Here is a 22289-nt window from a genome sequence, read left to right as displayed (position 1 = left end):
AGGGCGATCACGTGATAAATACCAATGGGCCTAACTCATCTTGGACATACGCGCACAGCTCATGGAGCCCATGGTTCTTACTATATTTACACCCACGACTTATTGTAATGATTCTTAGCTGGCACGTTGACAATAGCGATTACAAGTTCATTGAATGTATCAAGTACATGAAAAGCAAATTCCCGCGGAATGAAGATAAAAAATCGATGTAGGTACGCCTCTTTCCCTCCACCCAACTGCTAGTGTAAATGAAGGGTTGAAAGAACCGGATGAGAAAACCCAGATATGCTCCCTAAGTCAACAATAAAAGCCACCACGCTGCTCGCAAGAATGCAAGTTAAATGAAGAGCAAAGAGCAATCCGCTACAAATCAACTGGCCAAAGCCGGACGTAAAGGATCCCAGAAATGTATCTCAGTGTATAGCCCGTGAAGAACGCCTCTCACAATGGGTGTTTTCATGTAACCGTCGCAGACCTTTATCATAACATGGGATGGAATAATAAGCTAAAACCCAGTATCATGCCGCTCTTTTTTTTTTTTTTTTTTGTTTTGTCTCTGTTTTGGTTTTAATAGGAGAGCTTTGCTTCCTTGACCTAGCAAGCAAGCAGGCATTCATGAAGGTAAGTAAGAATGAGAGAGAGAGAGAGGGGGGGGAAGTTGTATTCCTCGTAAACCCAAGGGACAAAGTGACAATATCCCATCCATGTAGAAAGAAAAGCATTGCTGAGCCCCTCTGAATCAGACAATGACGCCGGATGAATGAATGCGACATGGACTCGATGCCACTGATTGACCACAGACAAAGCTCGTCTTGAGACAACTCCTCGAACAACACTATTATCAATAATTCAGAAATTGCAGTACAGCACAGGGTATGAATGTGTACGAAACACAACAACAGGGGAATAACAAACACGGAGCCACTTGTCAACAAGGTATAAAGGGAAAAAAAAAGAAAAAAAAAAAAGAAGAAAAATCAATCAAATGTCAAGACGATAATGCACCCCCAAAAGAAGAAAATAAGAATGGAAGACCCACAATCCCGTGTTGTTCAGGTACATTGCAAGGAAACGAAAGGAGGTTGAGGGAGGAAGAAGCGAAAACGACAAGCAAGCTATAGAAGTCAGAGTCCCATGTTCCTTACTCCCAGGAGGAAGGGGAGCCTCCAAATGCTAATCTAGCTCGTGAAATATCAAATCAAATCCCCAATGCGCCAGAAACCCAGTGATCGTCATCAAACATGTCGGACATTATCTCCACGATATGCTGCATCTTTCTACCGACCCATCATGTAGTCGGGATAATAAGAATTAAAGCCTCCCATGTTCGGTCCTGAGCCACCGCCAGGGACCCCTCCGGAGAGTGGGGTGGTAGGGGACATCATGGAATTTATATGGTTTGTCCGAATCCCTAGGCCGGTATTCGGGTGGAAGGAGCCGTTGTTTGGTACTGGCGCGTGGGGATGGCCAGAGGGATGCACGGCTCCGTTGTTTCGCAACTGCAGTGGTGGCACTAGGCCTGGAGGGGCCGAAAGACCCGGAGGAGGCCCGCTGACAGTAGAGAACATATGGTTGTGCATGCCACCAAGGCTGCTACCTCCAGAAACTGCACCTTGAGATGTAATATTATTAGATGCACTCATGGAACCAGGCTGCCCAGAACGAACTCCCAGGGGGTTCTTCGAAAAACTAAGACGAATACCGGTCTTAATGCTGTTGGAAAGTTTGTAGCCATACAGTTCGTTCAAGGACTTGCCGGCTGTGCCCACGTCCTCGAACTCCACGAAACACATGGGTCCGTTTTGCTTATTGCGGAAGCAGAGACGTTTGTATCCACGCTGCTTCATAAAAAGAGCTTTTAGCTCCTCTTCCGACGCGTCCGGTGGCAGGTTGCCCACATACAAAGTGTTGCAAGGTGGGTTCATGTCGTTCGGGTTTGCGGCAGGCAAACTGTGACGAGGTGTATGTGGATTACCGTAAGGGAGCCCATGGTTTCCACCCAAGTTGTTGGTCATCGATTGGGGATATGCTGTCGAGGGGGCGGGGATTCCCATATGAGCCGAACCTCCAGGAGCGTAGTTTGGTAACGGTGGCGAGGACAGATTGGTCGCCAGTGACAAGTTGGCAAACTGATTCGTGGGGAACTGGGGATTGGTGGAGCGACGGGGGATGGAAACAGAACCAGAGTGCCCATTCTCTGCATAGCCCACGGGATCTTTGAGAAGCTCACCCGTATCTTCGTCGAGGTCCTGATCAATCATTGACTTACCACTGACGCGCGGCAGATCATGGACACCATTTCCGATCGGGGACTGGGGCGAGAAAAGGCTATGGATGCGCGAGCTTGATTCAGGAGGTAGGGCATCGCTGGCCGATGAGTTGGATGCGTTCGCCACTGTCAGCTTCTCCAGGCTCTGAAAAGTACCGTTAAAGCGGGATGAATGCCGCGACAAATGTCCATTAGACGTTACACCCCCTAATAGGCTACGCGTCGCGGTGTGGTCAATTGTATTGCGCCTGGGTCCCCCCAGAGCTGAGCCAACAGGGCCATTATACATTTCCACGATCATATTCGCATCATTATTAGAGTTCGGCTTGCCATCGAGCAAAGCCCGCGCCTCTTCAGCTGCCGCGACCGTACTGAATCGTGCGACTGCACTCACATACCCGTTATCTTCGGGAGGGCTGTTCTGTTCAAACTCAATATCCACAAGATCTTTAGCAAAGAGAAGCATGCTGCGCAACAGCTCGAGACTAGTGCTCTTCGGAAGTTTTCGCATTAAGATCGCGCCGCCTGTTCCAGGTCGAATGAAGCCGTTGAGGCCCTGCGCCGACCGATCGGCATCGCTTAGGCGCATGGTGGCGGAGGGCATGTTATCGAAGGCCGACGGCGGACCGAGGGGTGTGAATGGATAGGTAAAGGTGGGACCTAGTGATGTTGACGCCTGCGATGTGGATGAAGTGTACACGTCGGTCGACATCGCATTCTGGGCCGTTAAAGGCGCCTGAGAGGATTGAAGCGACTGGTGTGGAGGCGACGCGCCCGACGACACGGACGGCGTGCGATGAGTGGTACTCAATGACCCAGGACTCGTACGGGTAGACTGATTCGAACTGCCACTCATGCCTCGCGGATCGATGATCCCAGTTGTTAAATGGATCGACAAAATCCCACGAGCGATAACGGTAGGATTAGGTTCTCCAGGTAAGGGGAGGTGGGCAACGGAAGGCAACAGGTGACAGGTGCCTAATGCTGAGAGGTGCGTCACAGATTATAAGTTTATTTAACCTGAAAATGTGATCCACAGTGACAGTGACAATAATCAATTCATTTATTCGTCGTTGGGATGCGCCAAGGCGAGTCGAGGACGAACGGATCGTGAATATTGTGAAGGAAGAAGCGATGCGACAGCGGGCCGAGTAGACCGATCAACCGACAAGGAGACGAATAATGATCGCACGACGGGAATAGACGGACGAAGCAAATGCGAAGGGAAAGAGAAACGAGAGGGAGTGGCTAGAGGATGAAAAGATAGTTAAGGCGATGGTGGGAAGAAAGAATCGTATCAGGGGGGGAGGTGGGAAGAAAGAGTGAAGGTGGAAGAGGAGAAGGGCGATGGAGCAATGAAAGGACAGGAGAGAAGTGAGAGAGTTCGGGGGAAGGATAAAGTTAGATTGGGTTTTGGGGGGGAGGCCGGAGAGGGGTGGCAGTAAGTAAAGCTGGTAACAGGTTCTCTCCAGTGGTACAGTCTGTACCTACGGACAGTGGATGACGGAATAGAGTATAGTATGTATTGCCGTTACCTGATGGTAATTTCACAGAAGGACCAAGTTCAAAGAAATGATATATATATGAAAAAATGTATTTCACAGGGAAACAAAATGACAGGTAGTAGGGTATGAATGGATAATAAGGAAAACTGAAAAAAAGTAAAAATTAAAAATTAAAAAATTAAAAAAAAAAAAGGTTGATAAGGAATAGGCAGAGAACGATCGTAAGAAACCAGAAACGAGTTGTCCCGTTGCAAAGTCCGGAACGGTCTTTTCCCCAATAACAATGAAATGAATGAATAATAGGGAACTGGGAGGGAACGATGGTGTCAGTTGAATGTACTGGGGGCGGCAGTGCGTCCTTTGGTCCACGGATCGAGTCTGACTCCGTTCCAGGACAAGATTGAGTGAGTAAAAGTACACTCGCCGAACTAAACCCAAGAAAGCAAGTAATTAATCACCAGCGACGTCGTGACTAAGAACGCTAACTAAAGGGCTGTCCAATCGAAGCCGCTAAACACCAGGTGCGCGACCCGACGATTCAGTTGACACGACGCGCTATTGTGAGCACTGGTATGAAGTCGATCGACCCTGAAAGCCTTCTGTTAAATAGATTCAGTGTCTAGCCTGGCCGGCCCCTGGAGTGGGCACTGTCATATCCTGATTTTGCAGCATGATTTACCGAGTGCAGCAAGCCTAAGGCTACCTACCACTACGCAAACATTGCCTGAGTATTCCGGATGCGAACGTGTAAGTGCGTGTGTTTTGGGGGAAAGGACGTGGATAGAGGCCCGAAGTGTTTCCTCGATAGATACTGTGTACCTACGACCATACCCGAATGAGTGTAGGGACAAATTCCTTCTACATTGAATTATATTAACGATAATCTTACATTGGCTTATTTTTCTTCCGTCCGTATTCACATTCCTTTTTATTCTCTTTTGCCCCGGTTTTAAGGTTCTATTGTTTACCAGAACTGAATGGTTGACTCAGGTACCGCATACCTTGCGACAAAAGGCATATCCACTCATAGTTAGTCCACTGAATTGATGGCATTCAGCCGGAGTCATTCTCCTTCCTTATCAGTACCAATGACTTACGAGTCAGCTTGCCCCTTGACTTCCAAGGATACTCTCCGAGGACAATAAACGCCAAAGTCGGCCAATATGGGGTTCACTAGTTAACCTCCAGCTGACCAGAAAAATGTTGTTCTACATATGTACATTCATCCAAGCTCCCTCGGACCGCGGATGCCAATGACTGCTACATCGCGCATAGCTCGTTCGATCTCGCCAGAGAATTACTCGACCTGTGGCAGCTTAGTTGGCCAGGAACAGGTTTAATGTGCCCTCCTTTAGTTTCGTTATCAGTCAGCACCATGCAGTACCCTAAGTGTACCTCTGTATCGGTCAATGGCATGTCATCTCGTCCGGTCCGTGGATGGATTTCCTCATGTGACGAGAGGAAAGATTGTCGGAATGGGCTTAGTGGAAATTACTCAAGGGAAAAGGAATAATAATAATAATCAATGTAAAATAGATAAAACCTTCCTAACCGTTGTTCATAGTGACCACAACCAAGCTAATCCCAAATGATAAATTCCCTTACCCCAGCCAGAGATAAACTACAACTGTAAGAGTCGGCGGACGAAACTCTAAGCCCCCATCTCCCAACAAACGAACGACAATTGCAGAGGATACCTATGCCAAAGAGCGAAGCCTAGTGGCTGCCATGAATCCGTGGGAAAGCTCAAACTCTACTGTTGATCTTCCATCTGGAATTTCCCAACGTTGACCAATCACCTTTGCCTCCATGGTGTCTGGACGCCGGGCTCCTCGCGACGATTGGTTCATGCCCGGCACTTCCAACTTGGTCTGGTGGAAGAAGAGGGGTGGGCAGAGAAGCCGATGCAAATCTAGGGGGGGTGGATGGACGAAGCACGAGGTCTAGCACCAACAGAAGCATTTCAAATACGCGCGCTAAACAGATTGTGTACGTATTCTAGGAAGATTACTAACCTGCATCCATGTTCAGCGCTGCCTTCGGCTATTATACGGTTCGATCTTGCCTGCGGTGACTCACTGGGATGATGTCAGATGCTGGCTCGCTGCCTATTTTTCTATACAAGTACTCCGTACATACGTGTATTGGTGTGATCATGGCACACGTCGAGGCGATATGTGAAGTAAGATGGGCTGTATCCTTGTCTCATCTGTATTATATGTCGCTCATTATGACGCTTATATAGACTATCATTGATTGCATACAAGGACAGCACAAGGAGATATTGACCACTTATGCAGCCTTAATTTCCACTGATATCATAATATCAACTTTGAGTTCATTACAACGCGAAATGTGGAGGAAACATACAAGTAGTAGACACATCGTTAGCGCATACATGGGTGTATACAAGGATTTGCCACAGAGGTCTAGTGCGTAGATTTCTCATTTTCAAGATATGTAAGACAATAAGGCTTTAAATTCGGGGGTGTATAAAGTCACTGTGGTTCTTCAACACCGCAAACCCGAGAAAAGAAACACTTGTGAACACGCCAACTGCAAGTCGACGATCTACTTAGAGGCTACCTAGAGATACGGCGCATTGTACTCCGTACATCTTTGACCACTGAGCGGCTCCCTATACCTCCCGTCTTTCATCTTGCAATGCCGGTGCGCGATCCCCGATAGGCCCAAGGCATACTCTAGCCCACAGGTTCTGCCGGCAATCTGCGAAATTGAACAAGGAGCCCCAGTCTGAACCTGTATACGGACAGGGAAGATCAATCGCTCATGGCGTAGCATAGCCCTCCCAATTTATTGTTATCAATCCATAATCGACGGATGCGATTCTCTCATGCCATAATTAAACACAATCAGCTCACATAATGTACAGGTAAAAGGTCCGGTTATCGAACCGATATATTTCAGAAAAAGGTTCACGCAATAACGCCATGGAAAATGCCAAAACGTAGCACTCGAGAATTTTTCGAGTCAAATAGGCCATCCCCTTCAACCACCAACACAAAGATCGGATAACGATGCATAAATCAATACAAGAAATTCGGGTATGAACGAAACAGATCTTAGTTCTGTGTCTTCGTTCTGCCATCGCCGATGCCAGCCTGTATCCCATTACCGTCAGTTCACACCATCTATCACACTGTCTGACCTCGTATTCTAGACTCATCGTTCACGTACCAGGCTCAGTAACCGCCACACACCATCACTGGGCTGCGCTCCAACACCAATCCAATACTTGGCTCGGGACCGATCAAGTGATACTTCCTTGTATGGTCTTGCGCTGCGGGCTTCCTCGTCGGAGAGGTTTGTAGGGCGTTGCGGGACGGGGTTGTAAGTGCCAATGACCTCCAAGGGCTTCGAGTTACGAGCACTCCTGTAATGTTCACGTTATATTAGCTACACAGCTGACTCCTCTCGTTGGTCATTTTGGCTTGTTCGCATGGAGTAAAGTCTAGACTCGGAAGGAAAAAGGATAAGAAAAACGTAGACAAACGTACCGTGCCTGCGCAACGACAATGTTGTAAAATGGCTGGTGCTTGTTCCCGAATCGGGCCAGGCGAATACGGACGACCATTTTGAAGACTGGATGGAATTGACCGGCAGCAGTGAGTGTCCGACAGAAGGTCTATACGCTGGATCTGAAGCAGGAGAGCAAGACTTCCGCGGCAATTTCGCAGATTGCCGGAGAATTCGTTGATCCGGAATTACGGAATGCGGATTAGCGCTTGGCGGTGTATGGGATGATAAGGTATGATGTAATCAGATCCCACCGACAGCTTCTTTGGGGTTATTTATTGAGTTGAGCTCCATTGTGTGCTTGAGTTAGACAATTGTTCATTGTTCAGATTATTAGTTGGCTGGAGAATATTGAGTTCTACAATCTATTGTCCCGTCTTCTCAATTAAGAGATATATGTTTCGTTCTGGATTGGCAGTACTCAAACGGTATCCGTTCCCCGCCTCAATTCGATCCTACAGTAGAACCGCCAGGATGTCGTTGAAGGTTCGCTTCCTTTTATTACACGATCCCAATCGTATATCAAATTAAGCTCTTCATGTAGGCTATTTCCTCTAAAGATGCCGCATCCCTAGACAAAGACCTGATGGAGATCGGAGGATGGTCCCTGGACCAACTGATGGAACTCGCTGGATTGTCTGTTTCGCAAGCAGGTGAGACGCGAATTGAAAAAAAAAAAAAAAAAAATAGACAAATAGTACAACCCACTCACAGAGCCCTATCTAGTCTACCGCGTACATCCTCCAAGCGCTGGGAAGAACATCCTAGTTGTCTGCGGCCCCGGCAACAACGGCAAGTTAACATCAAGACCACCGAGATGGGACATAGGTTAACGGAAATAATAGGAGGAGATGGTCTAGTCGCTGCTCGCCACCTCGCTCAGTATGGTTATAAGCCATCCGTTTATTATCCGAAAGAGGGCAAGAACGAACTTTACCAGGTACGTGCGCCAACCAGGGTGGATTCTACTTGGCTGCAGCCAAAGCTAAACCCATCAACAGCGTCTCAAAACCCAACTCGACAACCTCTCCGTGCCATTCATTACCGATTTCCCCGTCGCAATCAAAACTGCTGATCTCCTAGTTGATGCAATCTTCGGTTTTTCTTTCGGTGGTCCCCTTCGCGACCCTTTCCCGACCATCGTCTCTCAGATCGAGGCGGCTTCGGTGCCTGTACTAAGCGTCGATGCGCCCAGCTCTTGGGATATAGAGGGTGGTCCACCTAAAGAAGGCCCCGGGTCTAAGTTTATGCCAGAGTATCTTATCAGTTTAACAGCTCCAAAACCGTGTGTGAAGTATTACCAGGGGAGGCATTTCCTCGGTGGTCGGTTTTTGACGAAGAGTATCACAGAGAAGTACGGCCTAGACCTTCCCAGTTACCCAGGCATTGATCAAATCGTGGAGGTTGGGGTTGATGCCGAGGGAAGACTCTAAAGATATCCATTACGATTGTATTTAATGTTTTGCTGTCTAGAAGAAGGCTAACGTGACTCTATGAGGTTAGCTCATATGTACAGCGTGTGTGGATTGCCTAACGTTGTTGAGTCTAGTAATGTAAAATGCGTGGCTATCATTAAAGATGATTGTGTCTAATCCTGGAGTGCATCATATGCGCGAAAAAAAGCCGTTTACGCTTTGCCTTATTGCAACGACTCCTTGATCTCACCGATAACGCCCTTGACCCTAGGCTCCTTCCCGGGACCCGAGGTCAACACGTTCCCTATGACTTGGCTAAGGTCGTAGACATCTGTAGCAGCACTCCTGACTTCGTCACTAAGCCCCTTGATCAATGTGCCCAAGGCGACAAGGCTCCGATATACCGCTTCGGAGTCCTTCTCACCGACGATCATCTGCACCAATTCGGCGAGGAGCACCAGACCTCGTTCAGAAGATTCTGGGGCAGACCCTCTACCTTCAGAGGTGAGATAAACAGCGACATTAATGTAGAGAGTTGCAACTGCAATGGTAAGATTGCGGTTTGGTGTTGCGCCGCTGCTACTCAGTGCCGATTTTACAGCGGGTATGACCTGATCGAACCTACTCATAACCAGCTGTCGGCCAGGATCGGTTTCGAAGAGGTTGGCCAGCATTCGGACTGAAAGCATTGCATTGTTGACGTTCGAAGAAGTATCAAATATGCCGCTTGATAGGATGCCAGTTACGAGGTCTTGGCCGTTGTAGTTTGCGGTAGCAGTCACGGGTGTTGCAGCCGCAGATAAACGAAGGAGATCAAGACCTGGGAGTCTATTTGGCACAGGCCAGCCCGTTGCAACCTTAAACAGTAATCCAAGTCCGGTCTCCAAAGTAGGGAATTGCTTGAGACTCTCTGGGGTCTCCAGGTGATTGCACAGTGAGACGACTGTGTCCACTTCAGGGGGGCTCAGGGATAGCTCCTTCGACCCAGACGACACAAGCTGCTCATTGATTTCTTGTAGCTTCTTCGCAATCACCTTCAAGTTGGCGGTCTTGATAGAAAGGTATGTCTTCTGGGGAAGAACTTTGGGGCGGGATTCAGGAACAGAAGGTGGTTGAGCAGGAGGTTGAGCAGAGGCTTCCCCAGGACGGTAACGGTTCTCCTGGCCCCAAGGGTCGGCGCCAGCAGGAGTTGATCCTTGGGTAGACTGGCCAATAGTCGCACCCTGTGTGTTTTGGACAATAAATTGTGCCACTTGGTCAAGATAGTTCATGGACAGTTCATTGTCCTGAATAAACTTCGTTGCAGCTTCGTACGGGTTTTGAGAGACATTGTACGGGAGCTTGAGAGGCGGTTTCCCATCTTCGACGTCAACGTCGAAGACATAGTCATAATCCTGGCCTAGATAATCCGTCTTCCTTCCACTGCTGGCAGCAGAATCGACCACCGTGCCCACGGCTACCCATTCCTGCGACGCCACCGACCATGTATGGGCGGTTACGCTGCCATCATTTTGTCGAATCATTTGCACCTGTCCATCTTTCGTGCCAGATTTCTGCTGAAGAAACTCGGGCCCCGGTAATTTCTCCTTATTGATTTTTCCTACTTGTTGTTCGGGTATCGAGGACTCTTTAACAGATTTCTCGAATTGTTCCACTACCTCAGCGCTTGCTACCCGTTCTTCGCTTCGGGTGAAGACCCGAGTCACACGGTCGCTGGCACCTGTGACAATATCACCGTTTTCTTTGCAAGCAGCAACTCCCCACACTGAGATCGCCGGATGAGTGATGGTTTGCACGCACTGCGTGCCGCTCCAGATCCTCACTGTGCGATCTTCCCCGGAGCTCACCAACTCACCCGACGACAATGCATCTAAAGAGTAAATAAAACTTTCGTGGCCATGAAGTTCTGCGACTACCTGGCCCTTTATGGTGTACAAACGGATTACACCGTCATTGCCGGCCGACGCGAATTGCGCACCAGTGGGATTCGACGCAGGAACCTTACAAAGGGCCCTAACAACATCCCGAGAATCTTGGATGGTCTTCAAAAGAGTTCCGTAAGAATTAAATATCCTTATAGCTTTATCTGCACAGCCTGTAGGAGTATTAGCAGAGGCGTCATACGGTATACCTAGCCAATAGTATGATACATACCGGTAATAACTGTATCCTTATCATACGCTAGCACCGCCCAGACACTCCCTTGGTGACCCTCGAAGGTTACATCGCACTCCCATTTCCCAAGTTTCCATAACTTAGCCGTAGAGTCCCAGCTTCCACTAACAACCCAGCCGCCTTCGGGTGACACATCCAGAGCGCAGATATTGTGGGCATGCCCTAGAAGCATAGCATCCGCATTGTCATCCGACGACTTACCAGGTTGTCTTGCCTCGATGATAGTGTCCTGGCCTCCGGAAAATACTAGACCATCAGGAAATTCGGGGGTGGGTGGGTAATAGGCTATGGCGTTGATAAAACCGGAGCCGGAGGATGTGATGGTGTAGTCGTATGTTGGGGGCGGGGTAGATACAAGCTTCCAGAGTCGGACAGTCGCATCGCGAGAAGCCGAAAACACGGCATTCGTGTTAGGAAAGGCCACAGCACGAACCTGCGATCATCGTTAGAAATGGTCAGTTGTCAAAAAAAATAATGGAGATACCACTTGTTGTGGACATCAACAGCCGGGGACCTTCTTACATCATCGCCGTGGCCCTCCAGAGAAGCGGAGATCTTGAAGTCAGGCATACATAAAGTTCACTCCCAGAGGGCTAGGAGAAGGCAAGTGAGAGAACCTGGGCAAAGATAATATTGTCGGAAAAATGACCAGGTCCTATAACGAGGCGGAGGGATTGACCCGAGTGAGAGTTGCTGTGCTGGTCTCTTGGTTACTAACGTACCAGGGAACTAGTCACTCATACTAGTACTTACTAAGGGACATGAACAATAAGATCCGCGGAGTCACGGTCACGTGGGCGGTGGAGTAGAAGCTGCTAGAACTTCAAAGCCTAGACCGGTGGATCAGCCCAGGCACCAACTGATTGCTGCTTTTAGCCACCAAGGTCTCCAGTCGGAAGCCGGGGCAGCTGAACAATAAATAAATGACATTAATAATTACCATGAGCTCTGTTTTACTCAGAATTAGACCGTTCCATACATAGACTTAGCTACACCAAACCGTAGGTTTCGACAAATCTCCATAAAACAACCCCTGTTTCGGCGGGTGAAACCCAGAGAGATATATATATTTATGTTCGACGCAGGCTTGCCATAGTAACCTGGACAACGACTCACAACTTCGCAGGCGATGATTCATCTTTATATACTACTCACTTATAAATCACTTTTGCCACATTACAAGAATCATGCTCGCGCATATTGGCTATCTTCCATTTGACTCTCAATGTAGTGCGTTTGATATTGACTCTGGGACCTCAAGAAGCTTGCGAGATTATGGAGAGTGGGACCACAGACGTACAGATCCTTAGAACTCTCAACGAGGACCTTCGCAAGTCTGGGCTTTGTTGAGAGGATATGGCAGGGATAGAAGCCTACCATGCATAAGGGTTTCAGATAGTTGTAATAAACTAGTATGAGCACTCTCAGGGTATGCAACGCTTAATTGACTACGGGATACAGGTGTATGAACTGCAGCACCTGTTGTATTTCCATATAAGATACGTATAACAGCTCTTCTGGAGCATGCTAGCGCTAAGTATATGTAGATCAATTAGTAAGTAGATCCTATGCAAGGTTTAGAAACTATCTGTAAATAGCTCTAGGAACGCGCGTGGCGAGTGGTTCGTTGGGGGTATAACCTGTCACTTATTGTCTATAGATACGATAGTGCATCTAGTCTAGTTAATAGAGTACATAAATATTAGTCGGTGTTGAGTCAAGGTGAAAGTGGCGATCAAACGAGATCATCTACGAAAAAATGAGCTCATCTCCAGGTTTCTGGATTTAGATAGCCCCTTTCTGAAGAGTCGAGAGGATTTGATTGTAACCGATGGCGTTTAAAAAGAAGGAAGTATATAGCCCGGAGAGCATTAGAAAAGTCCTTTGCCTACAAGCATTGTAACTTTCTTTATCTACGACGCAACCGCATATCTATGCCTATATTGAACGTATATCTCAGAGTATAGCGACTACCGATTATAATGGAACATCCAACAACGCAGCCCAGTGCCCTTGTCGGCTTGCTCTTAGCTACTACTGCGTTGGCTGCACCTACTCTGAAAGTACGGAAATCGAGCAGTGATATATTCCAGAATTACTAATCATGTATATAGATTCCTGCAAACGAAGTGTCTGTTGATAAGTCAAACAAACGTGCTGAAAACAATACTACCCCGATCAACAAGGCCAACAATGTTGGGAATGCCAGGATACAGGGGAACGATGCTCATCCTTCTGCGGATAATGTGAACGGTGGCTACATTGCTTGAAATGCCAGATCAAAGAGTGAATGTGAGACCCGGGGAAAGAGATGTGCTTTTTGTGTGAGACAGTGGCTTTGTCAGTTTATGATCACGGTGTGGGACATAGACTTGCTATTGCGCAGTTGAACAACAATCTATTGATATTAATTTTAATTCTTGTAGTGAATTTTGTGTGCATTTCAACAGAAATGGAGCTATCATACAACACAGGAATGCAGTCCGCATGCCATTTGAATTGCTACTCGACATCGCGTGGGATGACTGGGGTCTACTTAGGTCACTTGACAAAGGCTTCCACCAGGGTCAAAAAATTTCTGGGCGGCAATCTGATCCTTCGACTTTTATCTAAGCGAGCCATGTGTTGGCTCTAGCCAGACATTGATGGCCACTCACAATAAATCCATATTCTAGACGCTGCTATGTTCCAAGATCCCTGGGTCGTCTGAGTCAAGAAGACTTTTCCGCTATTCTGATCGCATATATGCTAACCCGGGACCTTGATTAACCGACCTTGCCCGCGGCCAAAAACTGGCGGGCTGCCAATAGTCAAGGACTTGGAGATGCGGGAGTGGTGTCGGTTGACCTCTGCAACCGACGAACAAATGAATAAATAGCTAGCGGGTGTTTATGATTACCCCATTGGCCATGGATCGGCGGCTGGAGAGCTGTTGTACACGTCGCCCTTAGACTTCTTTGTGGACTGGCATGATAATATTCCACTATTACTGCTCCAAGAGGTATACTAGATCTAGTGTTTCTATGCGTATACTGTTCAGATACTCGGTACAACAAAGAGGTCTGCAGAGCGATTGCTATCTACTAATACTAGTAGTAGTAGTAGGTATGTATACGTGGTCAGCAGAAACGACTAAGTGGGGAAAGTAAGGGTATATAGTGAACCAATGATGGAGAGGTATCGAATAGTATTATTCATTACAAAGAGGAAGGAGCTGGAAGCATGGAACCTACCTACAAGGATGGACAAGTGCCGCTATATACTAGTAGTACAGCTACCTGCGATGATTATCTAAGGGCAATAAATGCGAGGAGATATGGCTTCGGCTTACATTGAGTCATTGACACCTCAATACTATGGCTATCCGACTGTTTACATCGCCTTGGTGGACTGTGCTATCGGCTCAAAACTACACGTGTTTACTAGAACTTGTTATGTAGCCAGGCTTGACCACTCCAATAAGAAACAATGATAGATTTTACACCATATGATAATGCATAGCGGTAATTTCCCTATAATATGCCATTTTGGACACGGTTAGCATAGTGGCCTGCATTAAAATGGTATAATGGGTTTTTGAAGGAATTGGCGGTGAGTATATCGCTCCTTGAGTTGTTGTCTGCCGATTCAACAGGAGGTGGTATGAGACGTTGTCAGTGGCTGAAATGGGGGAGACTGACATGCCTTGCTGTCCATTATTCTGAGCGCAATGATATTGAAAAGTGGCTTGTTTTCCAATACATGATTAAAGTTGGGCAAACAAGTGTGGGTCCAACTACACGCCTCACGTGCACTGACACTAGTCCTGATCGGCCTTAGTGCGGTGTGTCGGACAATTGAAACAAATGCCGGTGGGTTGAACGAATATCAAAAAAGAAGTTCACCTCGCGACTTCAAGCTCTCTTCCTTTTAGGTCGGGGTCTCCCCTTTTCTTTATTCTCTTGAAGGGTTGCGGATTGGTTTGCTGCGGTGGACAGTTCTGTTGACTGATTTCTCCTTCTCTTTCCCTCTCATTACTTTATTTCCTCCACCCAGGATTTCTCAATCATTATTACTACAACCCCGCCGTACTTGAGTTGATGACTTGACGAGACTGACGAATTTTCTTCTGTACTTCTACATAAACTCATATCCACGTCTTTTTCAAGCTCTTCTCATTTCTTCCTTTCTTTCTGTTCTTGGACGGGTTTCTTCGTCTCCGTGTTTGAACATCAGATCATTACATAACGGCCGCACAGAATTGAATTGAATTGAATGAAATCACTCTAATACCGAGAAATTGTCAAATTACAACCTCCAATTGAAAGCTAAAATGGCGTCAGGTAATGTTATAACTGCTTGAAACCTCTACCATCGATGGTTACTCATATCCCACAGACCTCACAAAAGTGGTCCCCTTGACCTGCCACGGACACTCTCGTCCCGTGCCGCATATCGACTTTTCTTCCACAGTAGAAGATGACCAGTACTACCTCATATCCGCTTGCAAGGGTATGTCCCTGATCATTGCCCAAGCGGAAATGCGTTAAACTAATCCTTTGCAGACAACAACCCCATGCTCCGCGACGGTATCACCGGTGATTGGTACGTATCCTTCAGGGCTATCTATTTCCATCCATGACAAAGATAACTAACCACAGTATAGGATTGGAACTTTTCTCGGCCATAAAGGCGCAGTCTGGCAAGCCAGACTCTCGACTGATGCCACCATAGCAGCAACAGCTGCGGCCGATTTCTCCGCGTGAGTTGGGGAAGCTCATTTCCCCCCGGCAGCTGTAGCAAACCACTAATGCATGTCTGCAGAAAAGTATGGGACACTCACACAGGCGAATGTCTTCATACGCTGCAACACTCCCACATCGTCCGGGCAGTTGCATTTCCTATGCAGCCATCTCCCCAGGTTCTAGCCACAGGCGGCTTTGAAAAGAAGCTTCGCATCTTCGACCTATCCCGCAGCAACAGTGGTAGCAACTCATCCTCACCGACCTTCGCCTCATCAACGGGGGAAAACGGCACCGGAGTAACCAGCTATGAGATCGGCCCGGGCGTCCACGGTGGAACTATTAAGTCCATCGTCTGGAACCAGGACTACAATATCCTCACGACAGCCGCGGAAGATCGTAAGATCAGATGGTGGGATCTGCGTTCTCGCCATCCCGTCATTGAGTACACCGTCGAGGGTACCATTGGTAGCTGTGAATTGAATACCTTGGCCGTCCGTCCCAATGACCCCGGCATCCTTACCGTCGCCGCGGGCAAATCCGTCTATCTATTCGATGGCTCAAGCCCCGGTCGTCTGCTCAAGAAATCTGACTTCAGGTACGAGGTCGCTAGCGCCGCTGTCAACAATGAAACCGGTCGACTGGTAACCGGAAGTGCAGACGACACTTGGGCGCGAGTTTATGACCTCCGGACGGATGAAGAGCTGGGTATGTTCTCTCTCCACTCATTTTCATCCACATTGATATATAAGCTGAACTAATACCCCAACAGAAGTCCAAAAGGGCCACCACGGCCCGATCTGGTCTGTTAGTTTCTCGCCCGACGGCAAACTCTATGGCACAGGAAGCGAGGATGGCACAATCAAATTGTGGAAGGCATGTAGAGAGCCATACGGTTTATGGCGGTGAAAGTAAGACCATATCTGTGAAACGCCTCTCTGCCTATTATTCTGCAGATGCGGAGGTATGGACCTTGGAGGTCATCTGAAAATATCGCATCTGGTGCTTAGCTATTATACTATGCCTAGTTTGTATTTAGGGGCAAGCTTTTATTGGCTTGAAATAGCTTACCCCCCGGTAGCATCTTTAATGAAAAGAACAGAGAGATTAGAGATCAGCTTGATTGATTCTATATATTTGTATGAGTCGAGTTGGGTGGTCAATGGCTTCGAACTATTATGACTTAAGCATAGTTGGGCCTTTGTGTAAAGAAATAATAACGACATTTGATTATCCTTCCCAATTTTGACGCGAAATTTTCGAAACCCAGGTATTAGCTAGTTACAAGTGTTGATAATTGGTGGGTTTACTCAATCATGTCAACATCGTCGTCGCCAGCAGCAGCTGTAGTCGGAGGCGCAATTTGCTGCGGCTCATCCGGAACGGTCTCCTTGTCAGCAGTGCCAGCACCAGTGTTCGCAGTGCCCCAGTAATCGTCCATCTCTTGGTCCAGTTCTTCCTGCGTCTTCTTGGGTCGAGTAGCAGGGGCGCGACGGCTCTCGCCTTGGCCCTGGCGTCGTCCGTTGGCAGGACGACGTGCCGGCGATCGCTGCCCAGGAACATACCGATCTATATGATCCGGGGCTGGCTTGGAGACATCGCTACGTCGGTAGCGTCCACCACCTCCCCGGCGGCCACGACGGCGGCGTGCACCATCGTCAGCACTTTCATGTCCACTTCCGGGGCTAAGGCTGCGAGAGTCACGATCGCGTGGCCGCTCCACACGGTCAAACAGGCTACCCTTAGGTCTTTCAACGTTGTCAAAGGGATTCCGGTCTCGCCGTCCACCACCTGTGGAGACAAGAGTCACACGAATAGGTTGTCCTTTAGCATTCGCGCCGTCAAACTCGCTTATGGCCGTTCTCGCATCGCTGGTACGTGCATAGGTAACGAAAGCGACACCCTCAGAGCGTCCTGCTCGGTCATAGACGAGAGACAGGTTGCTGACCGGGCCAATCCGAGTAAACAGATCCTGGGGGAAAAATCCATTAGACGGCCTAGAAGAGAAACTAGTAGGACCAACATCCTTACCTCAAGATCACTTTCTGTAATATCGTAATGAAGGTTCTCAACACGAAGCTTAGCTCCAGTAGGGGCGCTATCAAAGTGTTAGCACACGCCATGCAAAACATTGTGCAGACAAGCTAGACATACGGGTCTGGTGGCGGGGAATAGCGGTCACCGCGTGGTCGTCGAGGGGCACGGGATGGGCGTGCTGAACAGCTTGGGTAAGAATGGAAAACTAGAGGTTCCGTGGCAAGTGCCCGGGTAAGGTTCAAAACGCACAATCTCTGTCGTCTTCATATTTGTCGTGTACCCAATCCCTGTAATATCGAATCCAAGTTTGTTAGCAAACTTAACACAATTGCAGATTAAGGAAAGGGCGTATTTACAAATCTAAATCAGGGCGTTCTTCTCTATAAGACTGTTGTGGTCGCAAAAAAGGACAAGGTCAGCTCGAAATCATCTTAAGTATCATGGCAACTGCTCCATCGTCTGCGGATTTCGCGGCCGAATGTCTATTCCAAGACAACTACGAGGCCAGCGAACTATGCTTCTCAAGATGCGCGTAGAGGGTTCGGAAGAGAGTTGGGAGGAAGGACCTATTTTAGAAGGCATGTTGGTTAGTATGAAACCAAGAGAAGAGATATATCCGATGAAAGCAATAGCGGAGTTGTAGAAAATACCTTTCTTACGCCATCACGGCGACGACTTTGGGGAGGACGGCGGCCGCCCCGATTTTGTTTTTGCTAGAAGTTTTACATGTCAGTTAACCGGTTATCGAAGGAATGGCGACAATATAATATGGTCGAATTGGAATTGGCGCGACTCGGAAGAACTTACAGGACGCTCCGCAATGATCTCATCCAAGCTGCGGTCCATTGTGGACACGAAAGGTATCGCTACAGTAAAGAAACGGAATAAGTTGCTGTCAAGCCGGAGTAATCCCTAGAAGTCAAAGTACAAACGCACACAGTTGATAAAGGGAGAAAGGGTTGACGTTGAGGTTAAGGTGAGCCGGAGAAAGAGAAACACTAGGCCGGAGACACGCTCTAGAAAGCTCGAGCGGAATGAATCATCACGTGATTTCTCGGCGGAGTGAAGCGAAGCAAGCATTATAGGGGGGCTGCGCGAAAGGATCTGTCTGGGTTCAAGTTTTGATTGATCGATGAATCTGGGTTTTGATTGGACAAGGATTCAAGAATGACATCATTTCCAGCCTAGTTAACTAACTTACTAGTACTATGTGGACTATTTCTAGATTATCTGAATAGGCAGCTCCGCCTATTTAGCTAAGGTAGGTGATCTAGATAGGTAACCTAGGCAGTACAGTCGATTCAGACTATCTAGGTAATCTAGATACTAGTATACCTAAAGAAATCTAGGCAGTTAGTATAATTGAATTTAATAATCTTAGTAATTTATAAGTTAGTGTAATCACAGTTCATGTGATTCCTCCGTTGTGTATGCGCTTCTGCCAGGTTATTGAGCTGGCAGCCCCTAATAAATACTGTACAGGTTGCGATTTCGTATACTCGGTCATAGGCAATCACCATGGCGAAGACATCTCATTAACACTACAGCTTTCGTTATAAACACTTTGTTTATTTCCATAACTACTTCTGCCCCCATCAATGTGGTGTACATGTGAGCAATTGCCAACAGGCATCATAAAGGGAGTAGAGACAAAGTAAATCCAGGATGCGATGCAAGAACACCAAAAGTCTCGTCATAGTCCGGTATGCATATTCCATGTGGTCGCCGATCAAGACATATCCCTCCCTATAGCTCCAGAGAACACCAGTAGCAGTTTCCAATAGAAAAATATTAGAGGATGTGAAAGAAAAGACAAAACGCCAATGGTGCGATACGAAACCATATTAAGCCCCGCCATTGGAAGCGGCATCACTCTGTCCACGGTTGCCACTCTCCATCATCTTCTCCATGAAACTGTAGTAGTCGTACTTGGGTTCATTTTGGTCTTCACCTCGGTCAAATACTTCATGCCTAGGCATGGTTTGAACAAGATGGTCAATAACTTCATCGGGAATAAGCGAGTGTCGAAGATCAAGTTCAGTGACATATGGCTATTCAGAGTCAGTGATTGCACTAAACAGGGCGACGTAGCCTCCTGTTGGAACATACCTTGCCATCTGCGACCTCCCGGAAACTCTGCAACACTTGTTCGGCTGTGTTTTGATCCTCAGTCACACTGACCATGAAACGGATAAACTGTTCGAAGCTAACACCAGCGTTCTGTGCTAGTCTAGCTGGGCCACACGTCTCAACGTATACCTCGTGCATCTCATCCTCGTCATATACTAGTCCAAGACTGGCAAGAGCAGCAGAGAACTCAAGTTCATGAAGGGTGTTTGAGGAGTCGCGATCGAAATGTCTAAATACTGATTCAAACTCTTCCAACTGGATCGGGGTCAGATTCGTCATGTTTCGAGCCACAAGCTGATTGTCAAGGAAAGCTAGCTTCTTGGAGATGCTCGACTTGACTAGGCTTAACTCATAGGAGAGTTCATCTAGTGTATATGTTGTGTAATCGTTCTCTTCAATGTTCGCTTCCACACACTGCTCGTCTATCTCCGCAATAGTATCTAAAAACGCATCAAGGGGAGGAAGGTTGTCATTGAGTCTCTTAACATGGGCTAACTGGTCTTCTACATCGCCATCAAGACCGGATATTGCAAGAGATAGAGTCTTCAAAGTTAGTGCGAAGTCATTCGCTTTGTCCGCGAAGGAACGACGTAGGGCGTTCTTGATATCTCGAATCGTCTCGTTGATGAGCTGACTACGTTCATGCTCATCGCGCGTCAGACATTCCCACTCCTGGTCGCAAACCTCAAGACTTAGCTCTGCAGGGGGGTCATAAGGGCGGAGACGGTAGGTGCTGAGCTTGGTTTTGATGTTACCCAAAAGGGCAGCAAGGTCGGATTTTTCAGCGACCCATTGTCGTTTCTGCTTTTTCTTGTACAAGGAAAATTGATAGGCCTGGTCTTTGGCATCCTTGTACGTTCCTTCGAAAGAAGCGTTCTTCCATTCCTCGCGTTGGGCTCTGATGAGGCGCAGAAGTTCCTTCATTCTTCTTTCATACGAGTTCTGCATCTCCCAAGCGCCATGCATGTTATTGATGAACTTTTCGACTCGTCTCCCGGCATTCTCGACTCGCTCCAGCTGGGAGAAGGCATGGAACCAATACGCGATGTAAGTCATCAAAGACCGCTCATCAGGTCTTGGGACATCGCAGACATCGTCCACGTCAAGCAGGTCGGGAATGCCGATTTCATTAGCAGCAATTTCAAATGCCAATTTCATGTTCCCACGGTGGTCCTTTTTATCAAGTGCGTCGAAGTCGATTAAATCAGGGCGATGGATATCCAGAAGGGCACAAAACGCCAGGCCATCATTCCAGCTGGTGGAGAAGTCCCGGACTTCAACTTCTTCGTAACATGCAGTTTTCCTTTGACACCACAGCAACAGACCCTCCTTTGCGGTCATACCTTCCTCATTGATATCGCTGATGGTGAATCTCAGAATGAGAGTCCATATTAGTCCCAGGATGATCTTCCTATTGCCATCTACAACGTCCTCTGCACCGATGTTTGTCATCTGAATTCCCCTCCCCTTTATAGTATCCAGACTCTTGTTGACATTTTCAAACTTTTGTACGCGCAATCTGGGATTCGAGGCATATTTACCGAGGGGCTCGCCGCCGAGGATTTCGAGAAGGTGAATGAGGATGATCTGTGTTAGCTGTGTAAGTCTCTGCGCACCATGTCTCTCACTCCCTCTCCTTTTTCGATCATTTTACCCCCGACGTCTTGGTAGAGGCAAGGGGAAGCTTATCGAGGTGTCGGGTAGCGGGGCTCACTCACGCCGTTGGAGAGGTCAGATACTAGATCTTCAATGAAAAGTCTTCGAACCTTCAACTTATCATTGAGCCTGAAAGATCAATAGTGTCAGCCGAGTGGGACCAAAAATTGGATGAGGCAAATTAAGGCAAGACGAGATCAAGGGGGTCCGATAGACGCACGGGGCCGACCCCGATCGAGGGAAGCAACAGTGAGCGGCTAAAGGAAACTGACCATTTCGTAAAGGTTTTCTGCTGAACATTGACCCATGACTTTTCAACGGTCAACATGGTGAATCACGGTAATGGTTGAGGACATTCAGGGCTGATCCGAAGGGAGGTTGGAGATAGCGTCGAATAGTAGCACAGACGAGGGATACGATTTGATAGAGGGGTAGTCCTTGAATGGAAATGGTAGGATCTTCAGCCGGAACTAATTAGAAAAGAAACAAAGCGGTAAACGATGCAAGTGTTCAGCCTGTTTTAGTGGCTGGAAGCACAGTGAGCGGAGAGGGCAATAATTAGTGAGCTAAGATTAGGAGTTCGTACTTCGAAGGCAGCACCGCTATCCCTTAGTTGGCCATGTCAACAAACCCTCGCCGCCCCCACAGCAACCAAACCCATTCTTCATGTCAATCTTTGGGTGAAACTCTCTCCACAGATTCCAGCGATGGGACATTTTAGCTTATATGCAGGTCACAGCATGGGGAAAAGGAGATTTTAGAAGAGGAGAAAAAAGATAATATTATGACGAGGATCATTATATTGGTAGAGCAACCACTATGAACACCATACTGAACCGTGAAT

General features: G+C 47.7%; 8 protein-coding genes across 8 annotated transcripts; 3 read left to right on the top strand and 5 right to left on the bottom strand.

Moving 5' to 3' along the window:
• Positions 1-529: 529 nt before the first annotated feature.
• BDV27DRAFT_123394 (uncharacterized protein) lies at positions 530-3597 on the bottom strand. The gene has a single exon (XM_032065861.1). It carries the CDS (start codon positions 3123-3125, stop codon positions 1278-1280), a length of 1848 nt encoding a protein of 615 aa, XP_031930850.1. The 5' UTR covers positions 3126-3597; the 3' UTR covers positions 530-1277.
• A 2605-nt stretch (positions 3598-6202) lies between these two features.
• BDV27DRAFT_123390 (mitochondrial 37S ribosomal protein bS16m) lies at positions 6203-7470 on the bottom strand. Its single transcript, XM_032065860.1, has 3 exons — positions 7293-7470; positions 6973-7168; positions 6203-6896 (listed from the first exon to the last, which is right to left on the bottom strand). The coding sequence occupies exons 1-3, from the start codon at positions 7367-7369 to the stop codon at positions 6858-6860; spliced, it is 312 nt and encodes a 103-aa protein (XP_031930849.1). The 5' UTR covers positions 7370-7470; the 3' UTR covers positions 6203-6857.
• Positions 7471-7599: 129 nt separating this feature from the next.
• Positions 7600-8847, top strand: BDV27DRAFT_64655 (NADHX epimerase). Its single transcript, XM_032077182.1, has 5 exons — positions 7600-7797; positions 7856-7964; positions 8038-8103; positions 8157-8251; positions 8313-8847. Exons 1-5 carry the CDS (start codon positions 7708-7710, stop codon positions 8742-8744), a joined length of 792 nt encoding a protein of 263 aa, XP_031930848.1. The 5' UTR covers positions 7600-7707; the 3' UTR covers positions 8745-8847.
• Positions 8848-8875: 28 nt separating this feature from the next.
• Positions 8876-11613, bottom strand: BDV27DRAFT_123388 (WD repeat PLAP family protein). The gene is made up of 3 exons (XM_032065859.1): positions 11424-11613; positions 10881-11334; positions 8876-10821 (listed from the first exon to the last, which is right to left on the bottom strand). Exons 1-3 carry the CDS (start codon positions 11469-11471, stop codon positions 8951-8953), a joined length of 2373 nt encoding a protein of 790 aa, XP_031930847.1. The 5' UTR covers positions 11472-11613; the 3' UTR covers positions 8876-8950.
• A 1270-nt stretch (positions 11614-12883) lies between these two features.
• On the top strand, positions 12884-13171 carry BDV27DRAFT_154654 (uncharacterized protein; the record flags this gene model as incomplete). The annotated part of the gene is made up of 2 exons (XM_032071995.1): positions 12884-12964; positions 13016-13171. The coding sequence occupies 2 exons, from the start codon at positions 12884-12886 to the stop codon at positions 13169-13171; spliced, it is 237 nt and encodes a 78-aa protein (XP_031930846.1).
• A 1643-nt stretch (positions 13172-14814) lies between these two features.
• On the top strand, positions 14815-16739 carry BDV27DRAFT_123387 (WD40 repeat domain-containing protein). The gene is made up of 6 exons (XM_032065858.1): positions 14815-15223; positions 15279-15392; positions 15446-15485; positions 15547-15642; positions 15705-16330; positions 16395-16739. Exons 1-6 carry the CDS (start codon positions 15214-15216, stop codon positions 16529-16531), a joined length of 1023 nt encoding a protein of 340 aa, XP_031930845.1. The 5' UTR covers positions 14815-15213; the 3' UTR covers positions 16532-16739.
• Positions 16738-18623, bottom strand: BDV27DRAFT_123383 (putative RNA binding protein). The gene is made up of 7 exons (XM_032065857.1): positions 18467-18623; positions 18310-18372; positions 18016-18047; positions 17909-17946; positions 17777-17837; positions 17654-17720; positions 16738-17594 (listed from the first exon to the last, which is right to left on the bottom strand). The coding sequence occupies exons 1-7, from the start codon at positions 18503-18505 to the stop codon at positions 16929-16931; spliced, it is 966 nt and encodes a 321-aa protein (XP_031930844.1). The 5' UTR covers positions 18506-18623; the 3' UTR covers positions 16738-16928.
• A 560-nt stretch (positions 18624-19183) lies between these two features.
• On the bottom strand, positions 19184-22076 carry BDV27DRAFT_123381 (CH domain-containing protein). The gene is made up of 5 exons (XM_032065856.1): positions 22032-22076; positions 21718-21972; positions 21508-21574; positions 19769-21376; positions 19184-19710 (listed from the first exon to the last, which is right to left on the bottom strand). Exons 2-5 carry the CDS (start codon positions 21771-21773, stop codon positions 19504-19506), a joined length of 1938 nt encoding a protein of 645 aa, XP_031930843.1. The 5' UTR covers positions 21774-21972; positions 22032-22076; the 3' UTR covers positions 19184-19503.
• Between the last annotated feature and the right edge of the window lie 213 nt (positions 22077-22289).

The sequence above is a fragment of the Aspergillus caelatus genome (genome assembly GCF_009193585.1).
Source record: "Aspergillus caelatus strain CBS 763.97 unplaced genomic scaffold BDV27scaffold_31, whole genome shotgun sequence".
In the NCBI taxonomy this organism is placed as follows: Eukaryota; Fungi; Ascomycota; class Eurotiomycetes; order Eurotiales; family Aspergillaceae; genus Aspergillus; species Aspergillus caelatus.
Note: the sequence above shows the minus strand (reverse complement) of the source record. Positions and strands in the feature narration are given on the sequence as shown.

Coding starts and splice junctions, on each gene's coding strand:
- BDV27DRAFT_123394 (XM_032065861.1), bottom strand. CDS start 3,125: ATGAGTGGCAGTTCGAATCAGTCTACCCGTACGAGTCCTGGGTCATTG.
- BDV27DRAFT_123390 (XM_032065860.1), bottom strand. CDS start 7,369: ATGGTCGTCCGTATTCGCCTGGCCCGATTCGGGAACAAGCACCAGCCA. Junction 7,169..7,292: donor ATTGTCGTTGCGCAGGCACG/GTACGTTTGTCT, acceptor TGAACATTACAG/GAGTGCTCGTAACTCGAAGC. Junction 6,897..6,972: donor TGTGGCGGTTACTGAGCCTG/GTACGTGAACGA, acceptor AATGGGATACAG/GCTGGCATCGGCGATGGCAG.
- BDV27DRAFT_64655 (XM_032077182.1), top strand. CDS start 7,708: ATGTTTCGTTCTGGATTGGCAGTACTCAAACGGTATCCGTTCCCCGCC. Junction 8,104..8,156: donor CTGCGGCCCCGGCAACAACG/GCAAGTTAACAT, acceptor CGGAAATAATAG/GAGGAGATGGTCTAGTCGCT. Junction 8,252..8,312: donor GCAAGAACGAACTTTACCAG/GTACGTGCGCCA, acceptor ACCCATCAACAG/CGTCTCAAAACCCAACTCGA.
- BDV27DRAFT_123388 (XM_032065859.1), bottom strand. CDS start 11,471: ATGCCTGACTTCAAGATCTCCGCTTCTCTGGAGGGCCACGGCGATGAT. Junction 11,335..11,423: donor TGGAGGGCCACGGCGATGAT/GTAAGAAGGTCC, acceptor CGATGATCGCAG/GTTCGTGCTGTGGCCTTTCC. Junction 10,822..10,880: donor TAAGGATACAGTTATTACCG/GTATGTATCATA, acceptor ATACTCCTACAG/GCTGTGCAGATAAAGCTATA.
- BDV27DRAFT_123387 (XM_032065858.1), top strand. Junction 15,393..15,445: donor CCTCATATCCGCTTGCAAGG/GTATGTCCCTGA, acceptor AATCCTTTGCAG/ACAACAACCCCATGCTCCGC. Junction 16,331..16,394: donor CCGGACGGATGAAGAGCTGG/GTATGTTCTCTC, acceptor ATACCCCAACAG/AAGTCCAAAAGGGCCACCAC.
- BDV27DRAFT_123383 (XM_032065857.1), bottom strand. CDS start 18,505: ATGGACCGCAGCTTGGATGAGATCATTGCGGAGCGTCCT. Junction 18,048..18,309: donor GCCGTGATGGCGTAAGAAAG/GTATTTTCTACA, acceptor CGACCACAACAG/TCTTATAGAGAAGAACGCCC. Junction 17,947..18,015: donor GAACGCCCTGATTTAGATTT/GTAAATACGCCC, acceptor TCGATATTACAG/GGATTGGGTACACGACAAAT.
- BDV27DRAFT_123381 (XM_032065856.1), bottom strand. CDS start 21,773: ATGTTGACCGTTGAAAAGTCATGGGTCAATGTTCAGCAGAAAACCTTT. Junction 21,575..21,717: donor CAGAAAACCTTTACGAAATG/GTCAGTTTCCTT, acceptor TTGATCTTTCAG/GCTCAATGATAAGTTGAAGG. Junction 19,711..19,768: donor GGGAGGTCGCAGATGGCAAG/GTATGTTCCAAC, acceptor GACTCTGAATAG/CCATATGTCACTGAACTTGA.